The 18,786-nt window shown below is 33.4% G+C and overlaps 4 protein-coding genes across 4 annotated transcripts; 3 read left to right on the forward strand and 1 right to left on the reverse strand.

Moving 5' to 3' along the window:
* Window positions 1-211: 211 nt before the first annotated feature.
* On the reverse strand, window positions 212-1,774 carry LOC118045634 (transcription factor MYB62). The gene is made up of 3 exons (XM_035054326.2): window positions 1,414-1,774; window positions 1,163-1,292; window positions 212-1,040 (listed from the first exon to the last, which is right to left on the reverse strand). The coding sequence occupies exons 1-3, from the start codon at window positions 1,574-1,576 to the stop codon at window positions 374-376; spliced, it is 960 nt and encodes a 319-aa protein (XP_034910217.1). The 5' UTR covers window positions 1,577-1,774; the 3' UTR covers window positions 212-373.
* Window positions 1,775-8,069: 6,295 nt separating this feature from the next.
* LOC118045488 (acyl-acyl carrier protein thioesterase TE3, chloroplastic) lies at window positions 8,070-10,120 on the forward strand. The gene is made up of 5 exons (XM_035054139.2): window positions 8,070-8,489; window positions 8,576-8,676; window positions 8,796-8,905; window positions 9,486-9,581; window positions 9,672-10,120. The coding sequence occupies exons 1-5, from the start codon at window positions 8,284-8,286 to the stop codon at window positions 9,786-9,788; spliced, it is 630 nt and encodes a 209-aa protein (XP_034910030.1). The 5' UTR covers window positions 8,070-8,283; the 3' UTR covers window positions 9,789-10,120.
* Window positions 10,121-10,896: 776 nt separating this feature from the next.
* Window positions 10,897-12,649, forward strand: LOC140954172 (universal stress protein A-like protein). Its single transcript, XM_073412193.1, has 4 exons — window positions 10,897-11,409; window positions 11,574-11,665; window positions 11,923-12,041; window positions 12,329-12,649. Exons 1-4 carry the CDS (start codon window positions 11,217-11,219, stop codon window positions 12,408-12,410), a joined length of 486 nt encoding a protein of 161 aa, XP_073268294.1. The 5' UTR covers window positions 10,897-11,216; the 3' UTR covers window positions 12,411-12,649.
* A 2,944-nt stretch (window positions 12,650-15,593) lies between these two features.
* LOC118045440 (uncharacterized) lies at window positions 15,594-17,323 on the forward strand. The gene is made up of 4 exons (XM_035054074.2): window positions 15,594-15,999; window positions 16,200-16,291; window positions 16,619-16,740; window positions 17,103-17,323. The coding sequence occupies exons 1-4, from the start codon at window positions 15,783-15,785 to the stop codon at window positions 17,179-17,181; spliced, it is 510 nt and encodes a 169-aa protein (XP_034909965.1). The 5' UTR covers window positions 15,594-15,782; the 3' UTR covers window positions 17,182-17,323.
* The last annotated feature ends 1,463 nt before the right edge of the window (window positions 17,324-18,786 follow it).

Genomic DNA, 18,786 nt, shown 5'->3' on the forward strand with positions numbered 1-18,786 from the left:
ATATTAGAATGTATCTATGCAAGATATACATTATATTAACAAGCATTATCTTAATGATCAACCATATTTTCAAGATCAATCATATTTTTAAGATTGATTCAAGATTAATCATATCTTCAAGATAAACACTATTTTAATATGAAAAATAATTAAAATAAGATGTGAATCATAATTAAACATGAAAAATACCAAACACCATAAAAAAAAAAATAGATATACAGTCTTCTTCAGCAACAAATCACTTGAACTCTAAAATACTCAACATAACTCCAATATTCACCAATAATGCTGATTAAACTATATATATATATATATATGAAGTCTGGGTCAAGATGATTAATAGAAAAGATCCTAATCATCGACAGGGACCCCTCTAGATGCCTGTTTCTCTCAAGTCCCTAAACTGCCACATGTCGTCCATAACCCATAAAGTATCTTCCATGCCATCAGACACCCAATTGCCTTCTGCCATCTGGCATTCCAATGGTGAATTGTCATAAGTGCCCATTCCAGCAGAAGCCTGATTGAATCCAGCTAGGTCATAGCAACTGCCCTCCTCATAGCAGGTGTCACTCAAAATTAAGTTGTTGTAGAAAGTATCGCCATGGAGAGGCGAACAAGTTGGGTTTTCAAGAATTTCAGGGTGCGGTGAGATTGTATCGGAATTTGCAGAAAGAACATGAGGGCTGGTGACTGAACTTGAATTTTCACTGCCAAGATTTGAAAAGCGTGCCAATTTGCTTTCTGGAGGACACAACAACGTTGACAACGAACTGGGAACTGTGGAATTGGATGATGGAAACCTGACTCCATGATCAGCTTGTGACTGTGAGTCAAGTGTTGTCAAGGAAGAAGAATAAGAATCCTGCTCCATTTTTTGAAGCAATCTCGGCATCCAAAAACTCCTAACAGCATCAAGAAACTTCGTACTAGTAGCCTCAATGTTAAGTTGGCGTGCCTCTTTCTGCACCTTTGTCCTCCAATAATTCTTGATTTCGTTGTCTGTTCTTCCAGGCAGATGTTGTGCAATCTTTGACCACCTGGAATTCTCAAAAGAAAGCAAATATTAGGATCTAGGAGTATAAGACAATAAGTCCATAACACATAAGATTTAACAGCAACCTTAATTATTAGGACTTGATTTGATGATGAGATTGTATACCTGTTACCCCACTTGGAATGCAGTTCAAGAATCAAAAGCTGTTCTTGTGGAGTAAGATTTCCACGCTTGACGTCAGGTTTTAGGTAATTCAGCCATCTCAACCTGCAACTCTTTCCGGTTCTCTTCAGTCCTGTAAAGTTAGAGCATGACTAATTAATTGGGCAACCAAAAACAAATTAAGAAATTAGTCAATTATCTTAACGTTTTGGATCGAGTTGATACATGGTTTCGTCATGGGGTCTCTAATTTACCTGCGCATTTTGCTAACATGTTCCAACGACCTTCACCATTACGAGCAATGTAACGAATAAGCAAAGTGTCTTCTTCAAGAGTCCATGGACCTCTTCTTAGCTCACCTTCCTCTTCCCTAGAATTGCAAATCCTCCTGGTAACACCAAGCATTGATGCTCTCATGTTTTTTTAGATGATATCGGTATTGAATATTTATTGTGCGTGAAAGAGAGAGAGAGAGAGGTATTGGTCAAGGTCTAATTAGTGCGTTTGAGTAGTCGTACTAAAGTGAAACTACAGAGAAGTGCCAGAAGTTTATAGACCGCCATAGCATGGTTCAAGCTATCTCTACTAACCTAGAGAGAGTTTACAAATGAACTGATTCGCAGTTTCTTTCGCTAAATGCTCTTTCCCTTTATATACAAGTGAATGGAATGGAATTTTTGTGTGGTGGGGTGGTCATTTCCGACGGGTGATGTACAATGGGTTATGAATAGACTGAAAATGTTTCATCCAAAAATAAAGAAAAAAAAAAAAAAAAGGCGGGGGTGGGAAGGTACTATAGATTGAAAGGTGCCAGAGATAGAAGGCAAGTCCCACTTAAAGGGCCCTATCTAGCAGCACTACAAAACACCAATAATTAACGAGATCCTTCAAAACTCTTGACGAGCATGGATGTATTTCAAAGTTATTTTCTTTTAGCTAGGTAATCAGTTAATCTTAAGGAATAGATCTGATGGATAGAAAAGATATAAATTACCAATTGATCTGAAAATATTTTTTACTGTATAAAAGAAAACTATATAAGAGATTAGGTCACATCTGTTCTTTGTTTTTAATTAATCACCCGAAATAGAGAAAGAAGCCACATTATGTCGGTCTTCCAGTAAACCAAAAATATAAAGAGGCCACGCATTAACATGTACAAAGTGGGATCTTTTTTTTCATTTCATCAATTCTAAGGGTGTAACTTAACTTGTTAGATTCTAGATTTATTTTCTAAATATTATCAGTTCGAGTCTTACAAATCTCAGGGTCATTAGCTAGAAATTTACATGATTATTAATTTCAGGACCCATGAAATTAGTTAAAGTGTACGCAAGTTGACCCACACATCCACATTAATAATAATAATAATAATAAAAACTATGTAGTCAATGACTTAGCAGAGTACTGCAATTAAAGAGAAATCTCCAATTCAACAACTCTTTCTATTTAATCAAACAAGTGATATACATAGCTGGTACGTAAAGGCGCAAGGAAGAGTAAGGAAGTTAACTCGAAAATGAATCTTGCTTGTTTCTCTTGCGAATGATTCCTACCATTTTCTTATGTTGATTTCTTCTACTTCCTCCTTGCAAGAAACGTGATTGACTAGCTAGACAAAATATATTATTCGACAGCACACACAATTATTGTTAGAGGTTGCCAATTGTTAATGGAAGTCTGAGGGCTTCGTATAAAGTGATGCACTTCTCATTCTACAGCTCTTAATTATTTTTCAGTTGTGAAAATTATCTTTAGTCATTAATTTTCTTTATCGATGCAGGCTAGTTTTTTTTTATAGTCCTAGTAATATATCATCCACAATATTTAATATATTTAAAATAATAGATTTTAATGAGCATTAATTCAGTTTGAAATAAGAAAAATCAAAGAAAGAAGCAAAAATCTTTCAGATTTCTTAAATTTCTTGTCTTGCCAAAGTCATCGAAGTCATTTAAAGACTTGGAAAACAAGGACTAGAAGATTAGAAAGGAGAGGGTTTTCTTGTTAACTTTTAATTTCTTTAATTGCAAGTTATAAATAATTAATGATGCAGGAGGAGGATACATCAAATAATTAATTTCTCCCAAATTCATCAATACAAAGTTAACAAGATAAATTTCCTTTTCACGTGAATTCCTTTACCGCGTCCTGGAGGAGCTGAGAGCCCTTTTTGTTGTCTAAATCTTTAACTTTGATGAATTTGGAGAAACAAAGAAATTCATGGAAACGCATAATTTTGTCACTGTGGAAAGAATATTGCATTACTTTATACGAGCTAGTACAGGTACAGCACTCACTCTTAGAATTTAATTGGAGTATCTTTTTAACGTTTATTAACGTACAACAATGCCTCATTAAAAAGTTGAATGAACGTGTGATCCATAAGTCACGCGAAAGGTTTTTTCTGAAAAATAATTATTTTTTATTTAGTATTACAAGGGTTTTTTTAGTTGTTTTTATATGTAAGGAGTTGTAAAAATTTATTGATAAGTGAGTCATGGATAAAAAAAAATAATTATTATGAGAATATAGTTTATATTTAAAGGTTTTTACTTATAATAAAACCAGCTACTTTTCACTTTGTACGCCTACAACCGAATGCAAGATATACAATTTTTTTTTTTTTTTTTTTATCGATTGCAATGGGTCTAGTTTATATATTTCTTATATTAATATATTAAAATAATTGAAAAAATCTAAACAGAATCAATTTAATTTTTTTATAAAAAAATAATTTTAAAAATATGTTAAATTACAAAAACAAACACATTTATAATTAACGAGAATCAATTACTGACAGTTAAGATGCAATTAATAAAGGATAGATATTTTCATAGTTGTGAGTTGTGAGTACTCTGCAGCTTTTATAATTAGTGATTCGATGCCTTGAGCATGTGTCTATTTTTAATTTGTGAATATTTTCAAGATCTCACGCGACGTGGGTTAAGACTGTTTGAATAGAAATCCTCACATTCGTATTCCAATAATACTAACTGTGAGACGTGAACATGACAAATATTGATATTATTATTTATCATGCGCGTGTTTCGGCGGTGGGGGGCCGGATAAAATTCATACTTATCCATCCGATGAGAGAAAGGAAAGGGTATTAAATTATTGTTCGTGCATCTCTTAAAACACTTAACATGAATAATTTGACTCAATGTTCTCACTTCTCGCTCGTGGAATCTTCTGTTCTAAACTTTATATTCAATTGAAGTTAACACACACACACACACACTAGCAAATCCTCCAATATTCTAGTGGAAGGGCTTCTGTTTTCCCCAACGAGATTTCATTTTTAATGACAATTAAGATTTATCAAAACTTTTCTGCACATTTTTAGCTCCTTTTTACTAGATTTGTGGCAAGAGGATAAATAAATAAATAAAGCGTACAACTAACTCTTTAAAACCAAAAAGGTGTCAGCAATGTTTGTCCGGTGAGAGTTCCTCGTGGGAAAAACAAAAGAAGAGAGTAGCCGCACATCGTTTGTCAGAGGGGCTAATGGCAGAGTCCGAGACCCTTTTTCTCTCTGGCCGGAAAATACATGCTTCCTCAAGAGAATGCTACTGTTGCAGCTATTATAGTAAAACGACATAGCAACTTACGGAATCACATTCCAAATGAGCCCTGTAGCTCAGTGGCTGAGTGCAATCTTGTAAACTGAAAGTCTGTGTTTCGATCCTGCATGGGGGCAAATTTAAATAACATTTCCCCCCTGCCTTTCCTTTGCTTCAAACGGGATCAATGAGCAGAACACCACCTTTTTTTTTTCCTCTTTTTTTTTTGACATTCAATTATCTGGGTCATTGTAATATCTTTCTGATGGTGATGCCTAAACAACCCAAATACCATCCAAAACTTTTCTTCTCTTTTTCTTTAACAATTTCATGCGAAGTTCCCAGCCCTTAAACTAGATACTCTAAAGGCCCAGTAAGATAGCCCATTAGGAGGGGTTAGCCTCTTAAACCTGGCATGTGATGGGCTCAATTGAAGGAAGATGGACCTCCTACTGTGCAATGGACATGCGCAAGGAAAAGAACTCTTGGAAATAATATGCCTCTTCACGAATGGTTTTCTTGTTTAATTTGATCAAGGCTGGAACTCAGAAATACTCTTCTACTAGTTTGTAATTATCTAATACATACAGTATATCATGACATGGAAATATTTATGCATCCTAAGTCATTTTTTTTTTGTGTTCTAACAGGTTTAATAGCTACGGGATATTTCAAATTATGTGGGCTTTCATCCCATTATGTGGACATCATCCCAAGGAGACAAAAAAAAAAACTCCTATTTTCGGGGCATCCAGAAAGAATCGGAGAATTTTACTTCAACTCTTGATCAAAATTTCCTTGCCTTTTCTAATGGAAACTTACCTGATCATCAACAACTTAAGTTCCATATGAACTTCCCTGGTAATGACCAAATTGTCAACTTATCTTCTCTTGCAATTTCTGGAAATATTATTAAGGTTAGATTGTCACGTACACACGCATACTTCTGAGTTTGATCTCTTTCTCCTCTGATCTCCACTTCATATTTGATTTCAAGTATGTTGTAAGTTAATGTAAAGTATCTAATATATAATATTGTTGCTATTCTAATTTTTTGATTTTTTTTTTTTAGTGATATATCATCATTGTTACCGGAATAAAAAACAACGCTTTGGCACATCATGCCGACAATAAAATAGCATATTTTTACACGAAATTGCAGGTGGTTATTTGTATTAACATTTATAGCATAATAACATTAAGTCTAAATATTAAGATATAAACAGGTTCAAGAAACGGAGAGGATTAGAGAGTGGTGGAAAAAATGCTTATTTAACTCTTTCATCATAGGTGATGATCTTCCACAATTATTGCAGGACAAAAAAAAAAAAATGGATGAAATTTGAAGTTAACAATAATTAGCGGCCTTTTTTAACTTCTTTCTTTTTCCCTCAAGTTAATTTTCTTTTGCTTTGATCTCCAAGCTATGTTTTCTTTCAATTTGGTCCTTGAAAATCCTTTTTTTGTTGTACTAGATTTTTTTGGTCTCTTTGTATTTCATTCTTGTGAGCACTCAAGGTGTCAAGGATTGTTTTGGAGTTTAAAAAGGTGTTGATTTTGCATTAAATTTTTTAAAATTATTGCATATGATAATTTTAAAAGAAAATGGACTAAATTTGACATTAACAATAATTCCCAACCTTTTTTCATGTTCATTGTTCAAAGGTTGTGTAAATATATACTCGGGTCTTGTAGTTTTCACTTTCTTTTATGTCTAGTTCTTTATGTTTTTTGATTTTTCATTTTTATCCCAAATTATATTTGTCTTACTTTTTATAAGAACCATGGTTTTGGCCCAATGACCCAATTCCAAATCTTAGCCCAAAACTCAACAACTATCTTAGGTATTTAAAAAAAAAGGTTGTCTTTTCTTTACTTTCTCATTTCTCCCATGTATACCAAGGATTTTAGTTTTAGCTTAAGTTTTAATTCAATAAATGTTGAAGAAACAAGTAAATGATTCCCTCGTTTGTTATTTTCTATTAGAAAATTTATTGTTAAAAGATTTAAGAAATGTTTATGGTTTTTATATTTTTTTGGTAATTAAAGAATTTAAGGGTTTTAATTGATGTACTAGGATGTTAGTTGTCTTGAAACAAATCGATTTAATGTATGAAATTGTGGGTTGTTAAATAACATATTATTATATTGTGGAATCTACAAATTTAAATACTCACAAATCAAGATTTCAATCAAAGTTTTTGATTCAATGTCTTAGACGCTCAACTATTATATTGTTTTATTAAGTTTAGATTTTGAAAAGTAATAAGTATCATGGATTATTTGTTTTGCTTTGTCTGATGATGAGAATTTTTGAATTGTTATTTGATTTTACTGGTTTTAAAAAATATAATATTTGAAAGATTATGAAACGCTATGTAAAATTTTTATATAATTTATTTTATAATATGTACGTTTCAAGACTTAGCATAGACGGGGTATCTTTACGACACCACTCTTGTGTTGCCAGTCATGAACCCAGGATTTGGATATGACACTTTTAATCCCTAAGCCTTGAGAGTGCAGAGAAAAAGTTCGTTAAAAAGTGGAAAATTTTAAAGAGAGAGAAAACTCTTGGGTGGTTCGATTTTTGACACCAAATACTTTGATCTTGATGTTTATGGAATTCATTTTTTAAAGAAAAACTTAATGGAGATAATTTTCACTTTCATTGATGTTGAATAGGGTAGATAGCAACTCTAATTTTTTTTTATTTGATTTTGAGATTTTGGTCAATTAAAAAATGTTTTGTTGTTAGAAAAAAGGGTGTAAAGGTTCATGTTTTTATTTTTCATGTTTTGGAGTGAAAAATGGTTAGAATATAGGTTTTATATGTCAAAAATTAAAGAGATCACTAAAGCCACCTTTAATGATTGGATAGGCGATATCAGAAATATGTTGTTTGCTCCGGGATGAGAGACAAGACATTCGTAAAAATAAAATAACTCTTTAAAGTGAGTTATATGTCATTTGTCTTTTTTTTTTTTTAAAAAAAAAGGGCATGCGAACATGAATTTCAAGATCCAAGCATGTCGGATTTACTTACATGGGCCAGATGTGCATATCCAACCAATTGAATGCCTAAACTTTCAATTTCTTCTCATCTCTCTTTTTTTTTCCCCTTAGCATTTTATAATTAAGTTCTTTTTAAATAAATGTTGTTTAAATGATTATCTAATTATGACATAATTATATAATGTGTAAGAAATAAAGAGTTAATGCAGTTAGCTAGTAGCATTAAGATTATTAAATTAAAAAAATAAATATTTGTCTAGAAAGATTTCAACTTCTAGGGATTATAAAATATAAATAATTGCATCACCAACTTTAAAATGAGAAAAAGCGATCAAGAAAGTACGAGGAGCGAACTACATTACACAGAAATTTAAGTAGTCATCGAGAACAACAGTTTGCAAAATCATAGATTCTAACGCCCAAAAAAAATTCCGAAAAGAAAGAGATCGTGTATTTACATATGCAATTTCCCACTCATCTCCCCCCCCCCCCCAACTAGATAGATAGCAATTTAGCATAGCAGGGTGACTGTGTCCTGTGATTATGATTTTGCAGGCATTGGCAATAACCCCCCTGCCACACGTGACGTTTCCTACCACCTCACGTGCCTGCGCGAAATGGAGGATCCGTCTTCCCCGTCAATCCTCACCTGCTCCGTTTCCAACTTCCCGGCCGCCACATGTGCGGTCACTGCCCCCCGTCAGAAACTGCATGTCGTTACCATTTATCGATCTCAAAGCTGGCAAAGGGTAATCTTTCATCTTTCTTTCTTTAGGGACTAATTATCTTGGTGTTAATTATTTGTATTTATGTGGGAAGCAAATGGGTTTTGTAGAATGAGTGGGTTAGTGGAAGTGGAGCTAAAAGTGCGTGATTACGAGCTGGATCAATTCGGAGTCGTCAACAATGCTGTTTACGCCAGTTATTGCCAACACGGTACTTATATTTCTTCTTTTATTCAACATTTCTGTTGCATTTGATTAGAAGAGAGTAAAATTGGAAACAAGAAATTGTTAAATTCATTTTCCTTTATCACCAATTTTAATTTTAATCAGGTCGTCATGAGCTTTTGGAGAGGATTGGTGTCAGTGCTGATGTAGTTGCTCGCACTGGCGATGCTTTGGCACTTTCAGAATTGTCACTCAAATTCCTCGCCCCGCTAAGAGTATGTCCTTGCTTCTTCTTTTTAATCAACTATACTAATCCTTTTTGTGTTTTTCCCTGTATATTTTGGTAATGCCAAGCTTATTTTCTAACAAACTAAATGGGGAAGAGAACGGAGAAAACTGGTGAACGTAGTTGGTTTAGCTGTTCTTGAAAGTAGAGCGATTTCTAATTGTGACAAAAGGGTTTTAAACTTGAAAGTAGAACGATTTCTAATTGTGACAAAAGGGTTTTAAACTTGAAACTTCTTTGTATTCTCGAGTGCCTCACTCGCATTTCACTTTAATCTTTATCCAAGTTAAGGTCTAGGAAGGTAATGGCTGCTTCTTCGTGGAAGGGAGGAAGGGTTTTAACATAAACTTTTATCCAAACTCTATTTCTATTAGTATAGTACCGGGCATCTGTAAATACTTTCACGTGCATCTGTTACAATGCAACTATGATAAAACACTTGCTCCGAGCTTGATTGGAAAGTTTGGTCAGTGTGTTTTGCAATATGTGTGCTGCCACTAGTAAATGCAACATCTATAACTTGTTTCTGGTAAATTTTAGTAATATTCCTTTCTTGTTGGTGCTTCTAGAGTGGAGACAGGTTTGTTGTAAAGGTAAGGATCTCTGGTTCCTCTGCTGCTCGCCTATACTTTGAACACTTCATTTTCAGACTGCCAAATGAAGAGGTAATTTATTATCATCCTTGCAATTAGATGTCTTAAGGATTTGTCCTGTATATTCTCAAAATCTCAGTAGCTCTAATTGCATTTCTGCAGCCTATTCTGGAAGCAAAAGCAACGGCTGTCTGGCTTGACAAAAATTATCGTCCAGTTCGCATTCCACCTGAATTCAGATCTAAATTTGTTCAGTTCCTTCGGCATGAGGAGTCTTGAGTAAATTTATTGTGACAAGAAATCAGACAAATTTGTTACTTATTACCAGTTGTAATTGGTAAGATAATTCTCAGTTTCACTTGCTATTGACTAAGAATAATTAGAGGATGAACTTAACCAAAAAGAACAAAAAATGATGAAGGTAATAGTATTGTACTCATAGAATTACATCTAGTATACCTAGGAAATCTCTTGACCACGAATGGAAAGTAATGTTGGTTGTAATTTATCAAATTTGTACACCTCTTTTGCGTCTCTGATTAATGATGTTAGTTCGCATTGAAGAGAATGTTAGCACCTTTTAATATATAATTTCTGATTATGTTAGTTCACGTTCGTAGTTGTAAACAGGCTTTTTTCTTCTTTATTAGCAAGTTGCAGCAAACATTTTTATCACTCATCATAGAGAATTAAATCCATTGGTTGATTGAATTAAGCATAGAAAATACCAGACAAAATTTTCATTTATTTGTTGTTCTTTTAGGGAAAAAGATTCAGTTAATTAAGGTGTAAAATGAAGAGCTGAGTTGTTGTCATAGATTTGAATTTCAATAGATGGGAAAAACGATGGATATCAAATATTTAGAGGCTAGGAGCATGGTGCAGTCCAGCTATGAATGTTTGCCATGGCAATCATTCTCGGTTCTGGCTATACCATGCGTGTAGTCATGTGTATTGCACAATTTTACAGGAAGAAAGCGTATTCTCCTTCGAAGGAAACATTATTTCTGTAGTCCCTTCTATTGCTATATTTCTTCAGAGCTCGAAAGTGGGAGGACAATAAATTGACCCCATTTTTTTCCTGGAAAAGAAAAGGAGGTATCATCAATCTTAGCGGTCCATCCATGCACGTTGTGGAGATAAATGGTGTGAGGAGGCCCAAAAGGACTAAAATCTTCAAAAGGGTGGGATCTTCTTTCTGTGTTGTTATCCCATTAGAGGATAGATTTGGGTTAGACCTCTAAATTAAGGGAAAGCGCTAGAAAGTTTGTGCCATCGTTATTCCCAAACGACATGTCAAAAGCCGACCGTATTTTCTTTTTCTTATGATAGAGATGGAGACGACGGAGGAGGATGTGGGCAGGAAATTTCTGTGTTTAATACATCATTATCCAAACTCAACTAACTGGCGTAACTAATGTCAACTGCAACACCAATGTGGTTTGATTGTTTGGTAAGACCAAAAAAACAGAACTGTATTCAACTACAATTCTGCATTTCAACCACAAAAAAACCTACAATTCTACAAAATATTGCAGTGTAATCGAATTCCCCATCACCAGTCCAAAATTATCCCACCGTTTTGGTCAGTGAAGCACTTGATCATATCCACCAGCCTTTGATATATAACTGGGAACCTGTAGCTAGAGAGACTTCATTGCATTTAATAAAGAGAGAACTAGAGCGCTGTTCTGCTGTTATAGAGTAATGGAACAGGGAAGAGGTAGTGAAAAGAAGAAGGTGATGGTGGCAATAGATGATAGTGAGATCAGCCACTATACACTTGAATGGTTTCTTGACAAGCTAAGAGATTCCATCGCTGACTCTGATGTTATCATCTTCACCGCACAGCCTAATTCAGATCTGGGTTATCTCCATGCTTCCACTTTTGGCACTACTCGTAAGTTCCTCTTATTTCCTTAATGAACACTCATTTCTTTTAGCAGTAATCATAAAAAAAGCGAACAAATTTTATTTTTTAAAAAAGAGTTTAAAGCAAATTTTATTTTGTTTTTCATTTGTATGATACTTCAAGAGTATAATTTTTATTTTTATTTTTTGCAGCTGCGGATTTGGTTGCATCCATACAAGAGAATAAAAAAAAGATTGCATTATTTCTGTTGGATAAAGCTAAAGATATTTGTGCCAGACATGGGGTAATGGTTTCTTACATTTTATTAACTGTTCGTTATTAAAGAATTCTGCTTGTAGAATGAATTTGTTGATGGTTATTGTACATGATCTATACAGCGTGTTGATTGAGTGAGTAAATTGAAGCCCCTGTAGTTGAGAAATAAATTGAAGTTCCTTCATACACACATAAAAAAGCATGCAAGTACAAGTAGGCTGCACATCAAGTATTTATGCTTGTTGTTATATGCAGAAATGTTGATACTCTTTTGTCTTCCTTAAGGTCGATGTAGAGATAATGACAGAAATTGGGGATCCTAAAGAAGCGATATGTGAAGCTGTAGAAAAGCTCAACATCCAACTACTGGTTTTAGGTAGCCATGATCGGGGACCTGTGCAGAGGTTAGTCTTTTCTTCTGAAATGGTATACGCATCCTTTTTTTTTTTCATTTCTTTTTTCATGTATCCTTACAGAATAAAAAAGAAGAAAAAGAAAAGGTATGTCATTCATTTCAAAATGTAATTGAATGCAAAACAAGTCTTGTGTCTTTAGCTTGTAGAGCTGTGTAACAGGTTTATTTTTATAAACTATCATTGTGCTATCGTGTGCAAACACGGGTGCCTCTGCACTGCACCAGGATAGACTAAAACATACAAATGACTTATTTAACTCAAGTCTTTTGGGGCAGGGCTTTTCTGGGAAGTGTCAGCAACTACTGTGTGCACAATGTCAAGTGCCCTGTTCTTGTTGTGAAGAAACCTGCAGTTTGAGGACTTCACCGTCATAGTGCTGCTATCATGTGAAGCAGAATGCTGAGTTCTGGCTATACGGAGGCCAGTAAGTCTCAGTTTTCTGTCATAACAAACTTACAGCATGTCAAGTAAAAAATAATCCTCAGAATGTTCCGATGCTGTTTGATAAGTTTGATATTTGGGTCTTGTCAAAAGGCGTTGTCTTTGTAAGTTATTAGATAAAATAAATTCATCTCAGCTGGTTTGGCTTCTGTTAACATGGGTTATCTTCAGCTTTATTATTTCATTTCCAGATACACCAAAACAAAACACTCTCTCCTTGATCTACTTCACAGCTTGCATGTGAAGTCCGTTCCTCTATATCTTTAAAAAATACTCGATCAAATGTTTAGAATATTATCAACGCTAAATTTTATTGAGCACATCAATAGACCTATCCACGAATGAGGAACAGATTACCAGCAAATTCTGTTCAGGTGACGGAAAACCTCTAACTGTCGAACACATTCTGGTGGATACAGATGATAAATTATCCTCCCATGGATGGGATAACCACGGGTGCTTAGAGCTTAAACACATTGAAAAAATCAGTCAAGATGTATAAAAACTATATTCAGGGGACTATCTTGATTCTAATCCACTTGCATAGAATTTTCATGCTGGGATTTTGCTGATGGAGGATTTTTGATGATGACCATGACTCTTTGTTTCTGCCATGAACTTTGTACCAAGGAGAGACAAACAAAACAAAAATGAGAGGAAGAAAAGGAAATTTCCACAAATACATGAAGGCAAAGAAAATGTTGTAATTTGCTGGTGAGACTAATCCACCAGAAAAATTGATGACTGGACCGAAGCATCAAGTCTCAATCCTTCTATCCTGGGTAAAAACTGTCACGTCTCACGTCTAAAAAACGCGGTGTGTATCAAGTTACCCCTTCCCTTTCATGAATGAAAGATTTTCATAAATCAAAAGCAACCAAGGAGGGACCCCACCTTCCTCCGTATAATCACAAAGATTTTGTAAAGAAAACTAGGATCTACGATTAGGAAAGATTCCACTTCCTACGTCAACTTAACTTGCAAGAGCAGAAGTAATCTTTTCACACACCCCGAAATATAGAGACAATAGGAAAAGCTTCTACAGTCTTTAATGACCAATTTGGGACGTCATTATGTGGAAATGCAGTAAAACAAAAATTCCATCTCAGTTAGGGAAGTCCTAAAGAGGGCTCCAAATTCTGATCTGGGCGGCTAGCCATTTGGACTGCTAACTGCGCTGACCTAGCCTCAAAATTTTCACTCCCCACTGAAAAGAGCAAAGCACCCTGAAGCACTGAAGAAAAAAAATGGACATTATCCAAAGCATATTAATTTTAGATAAGAGAAAGAGAACTCTTGGTTACTTATTGAGGGAAATTTACAGTTGAAGTACAACACAGGGCTCAACTAACACCCTCGTGAATTCAAAACAATGTCCTGTACATTTGCAGACTTTTGGTGATATAAATTAGACACAGCTTTCTGTAGATATATGACATATCTTGAAGAGAGAGAAACATGTGTTTAAAGTTAAGTTTTATTTTGACCTTTAATTAATACTAAACAATGCCGGCAAAAAAATTGAGTATCAAATCAATTTTTTTATTTTATATAGTTCATCCACAATAATATGTAAAATTATTAAGTAAAAAAAACTCATACCTTCTAAAAGTTATATTTAATGTTGCTTTCATGCAAATTAACCTGATCCGCCAGAAAATATTATTTAACCCCATTGATTTGGTAGTATTCGCACGCTAACTTGAGCACATTGAGAATTTGAGACCATATTAGATTTTATTTGTTCTGATTTATAACAAAAGGTCTCAAATAAGACTATGTTTATTTTTCAAAAAATTATTTTTGAAAAATTATTTTTTAAATTTTTTCGTGTTTGTTTACCATTAAAAAAGTTGATCAATAAAAAATACTTTCCAGTGAAAGAAAAATTTGACTTGATTTTCAGGAAAATGTTTTCCTAAAAAATTTAGATGGAAAACACTTTCTGAAAGTTATGAAAAATTTAGAAATATCATATTATTTGCTGATTATATCAAATTTGGTCCTCAAACTTTTGATTGTTATATATATCTTGTTTTGAATATTTATTTTTTAATTTCATCTCTTAAAATTTAATTTTTATACTAACTTTGATCCTCATTTTTTATAATTGTTATTTGCTTTTTCCTTATCATTTTTTTATTGAAATTTTTTATCTATCAAATTTGATCCTTATTTTTTTTTATCGTTACTTATTTTATTTAAAATAATTACGAAATGTTAATTATTATTATTTTAAATTTTTCATATATTTTTTTATTTTTTAGATTTGATCTCTATTATTTTGATTAATATTTATTTTATTTGAGATAATTTATGAAATTATATATTTTTTTTCAATTTCATTATCATTCAACTTTTTAATTTGTAAGATTTGTTCCTTATTATTTTAATAAATTTGAGAAAAATAAAACATCAATAAGTTATTTTTCAGCTCATTTTTCATGACATAACCAAACATTGAAAAGTATTTTCTAACTTATTTTCTATTACACTATCAAATATCAGAAAATAATTCATTATACTAAAATTTATTTTTTTAAAAAAAAATACTTTACAACAAACAAACATGGCCTACACAAAATAACAGCAATATGTCGTATTTAGTGATAAAAACGAATACTTAAATGTTTATTCAATAGCTAGAAACTCTAGATCGAGTTAAAATGTTGCATCACATGCCTAAGAAAACCCAATCTCCACCCCTACAGTATGTTATTAATTGATTTGAAAAAAATAGGATTGCAGTGGGCACAATCTAGTCAATCTTGGGAAGCAACCGACCTTTTTGCAAGAAAGTCCTCCAAGCTATCATGTCTTGTGTTCATAGATCATCTTGACTGGTACTCATTTTGACGTTTACAAGATGATCGTTGCTTTAAAGGTTTGTTAATAATTGAAGGGGCATAAACAAAATTAAAATTCAATGAAGTTGAAAAAAAGAACGGATTAACTGTATATTAATAGTATTATATACATTATCTGAAATCATCATTTATTTGAAATCCGCGTTTCTATTAAACTGATTAAATAATTTCAACATATGTATTTTCTCCTCTCTTTAAAATGACAAGTCAGCAGCAAATTAAGCAACGGTTATCAACACATTGGAGAGGTGCGGGCGAGATGTATTTTAGCTCTTTTAAAAAGAAAATTTTAAAAGATGTAAAGTTAAGGTTTTCAAGTTCTTTTTTCTCTATAAATAGAAGTAGTCTGAAGTTGAGGTGGTGCATAGCAAGAAAGTTTTTCCTGCTCTGAAAATCTGGAGTTGCTTCTCTCTTGCGAAAAATGGAGAAACAAGTAGAAGGGTCTAATCAGAAGGTGATGGTGATCATAGATGAGAGTGAGTACAGTTATCATGCACTCATGTGGGTGCTTGACAATCTCAAAGGATTCATTGCTGACTCACCGCTTGTCATGTTTGCTGCGCTACCTACTCCTAACTGTAACTTTGCATATGGGGCACAACTTGGCACCACTGCGTTGTACTGTACAGTCTCACCCAGTTAGTTTTCTTTATCTTCCTTGTTCTTCTTCTGGTTTACATTCTTCTGGTTAACATTTAATTCTTCTCTTTTGGTATATTTAGTATTTTGATCTGAAAAGTTTGTTTCCAAGGTTTTTTTTATGTCTGAGTTGTGTTTTTAGTATTGCTTTGACTACAGAGTTACAGATTATTTACAAGCATGTATTTTTTCACGGCAGCCCTAGGTTTGATTTGTTCCATGCAAGAAAAAAGCAAGAAAATCTTACAGGGTATCTTGGAGAAAGCTGTGGATATCTGTGATAGTCGAGGGGTATGGCCACTGGATCACTTTCTTCCAGGTTATATCTGACTTGGCAATATGAAGACGAAACTAATATATTAGAAGAATTTAATCCTCATTTTGATTCTATAGTAATATAAATCGCTTTCTTTTTTGTTCCTGCTGACAAAATCAGCGAATAAATTTCAGTCCAGGGATTTACACAAGCATTAAAATCTGAATTTCATCTGAACAATAAATCAAGTAAAGCTGAGTTCACTTCTCCTATGCGTATTCACTTGTTTTCAGCAATCTTGCAGTCAACAGTGCAGGATATGTGTGTGTGTTCATCGATTCATGTCATTTTTGTCTCCACAGGTGAAAGCAGAGACAATCACAGAAGTTGGGGAGCCTTATGAGCTCATAAGCAGTGCTGTTCAAAAGAATAAGATTAATCTACTAGTGATCGGTGACACACCCATTAATGAAACCCTCAAAAGGTTAGTTTTCTTCAACTTTTTTTTTTTTAAAAAAATCAGCAATTTGGTTGAATTGTCCAGGGAACTTTTTTTAACTGTCTAAATCACATAAATGGTACGCGCGAGCTCCCTTCAAAATCATTGAGCGCATCAACTTGAAAATGTCTTCTCGTACGATTATGACATACTAATTCATATTTACATGATATCAATTGCCAGTCACATGTCTCTTGATACTGGAATGGTTACAGTGACGTCAACCTGTTACCCAAAACCTCATCCTACTCAAAATATAGATTATCATTAAGATGGGTACCAATACAAATGAACTTTTGCAATAAACTTCACCACTGGCTCTAAAATTAGATTTTGTTTTGATCCAGGGATTTTCTGGAGAGTCAGAGCAACTACTGCCTCCTTAAAGCCAATTGTTCTGTCCTTGTTGTGAAGAAACCAGAATGAAAAGGCATTACTTCTATTTCCACGTGGAATTACTTGGTAATTATTAAGTTGTTTGGACATCATTTGAATAGTACTCTTGTTGTCATTACATGTATGCCATGGTTATGTAATAAAATTAAGCTGCAACAGTGATTGGTAGTTATATCCATATGATTAGATTTAATTTGCTCTCAGATCTGTTCAAGAAATGGGTTTAAGTTAGACCAACAACGAATCTTTCCCTGACAATTTCCTTGAAGAACGAGATTGACAATTTAAGCAAGCAAATTAACTGTCTTCTTTGTACAGTTCCCGACCCAACTAGATGTCTTTTTATCCTAAGAAACACTGGCTAGATTTTGACATGATCACTCAGATGCTGTGATCACCTAGGAATTAACAAAGAAAGTTATTGGTAGAGTTGCGGGCAATAGATAGCTGAAGATATAAAAGAATCTGGTACTAGTTTCATAATGCGAAGCGGGATTCCTGTTGCAGAGACTAAATTCTGCTAAGCTTTTAATATTGTGTCCAAGTCATCTTAGCATGGTTGTTTGGCCGGAACAAAAAGCCCAGCCATCAATAAACTTTTAATTAGATGGAAAATTGTCCAATTTATAGATCAAATGATCGATTGCTCCCCATCTGGCCAGTCTCCCCAAAGGAATGAACGATTAATTCATTGGAAAATTATGTTATGGCCCGCGTTTAAATAAAAACACACACTGGCATTTATTTTTGTTGATTATCTATATATTTTCCTTATTTCTATTTTTTGTTTTTGATCACCTGAGACTCGGTCTGTCTACAACCAAGCGTTGACTATTAGCTGGGCAGGAGCCTGAACAAAACAGAACGTTGTAATTTCAGAAATATCTGTCCATTAGTAAAAATATATAGATAAAAGATTCAGAAACCGAAAGTATCTATCCATAGAAATAAAAATATCGCAACGATTCTCTCGGATGGATGATATGAAAACATCCCATTACATTTTTATATTTTGTTGTGTAATTTTCAAATTTTGTAATGTAATGATCCATTATAATTCAATGACTCATTACATTATAAGTATAATATAAAACAATTATGTGATGAACAATTACATGATTGAGAGTAATTATATAGGGACTTGATTGCAAAGAAATTTATCATCAAGACTAAAATGTGATTTTAAATTTATCAAGGACAAGACAACTTTCAAATAAAGACCAATTTGTAAATAAATATAAAATATCAAGCCTTATATATTTTTTGAAAAACTCAAGGACTGAAATGAAACCCTTAAAAAATATCCATTACAATCTAAAAATATTTGTAGCCAAATAAAAATATATAATTCACAGATGATTAGATGGCATTATATTATCGTGTTAAGCATGTGATTGATAATTTGATCCCCACGTATTTGTCATCATTATTACATATTCTATATTTCTAGCGTTTGGCTTATTTGATTCCCATTTCAACAGCTACTTTATGTGAATTAATTATACGACTCCGCCCTTGTTTTGGGATAAGATTGATTTATAGATAACAAAAATTAAACTATGGCACTACAAAAGGATTCGGTTTCTTGCAGTCTTTTTTTTAAGTGACATAATCGGTTTGAAGAATTTAAAAATA

This window comes from Populus alba, chromosome 10 (genome assembly GCF_005239225.2).
Source record: "Populus alba chromosome 10, ASM523922v2, whole genome shotgun sequence".
Taxonomy (NCBI): Eukaryota; Viridiplantae; Streptophyta; class Magnoliopsida; order Malpighiales; family Salicaceae; genus Populus; species Populus alba.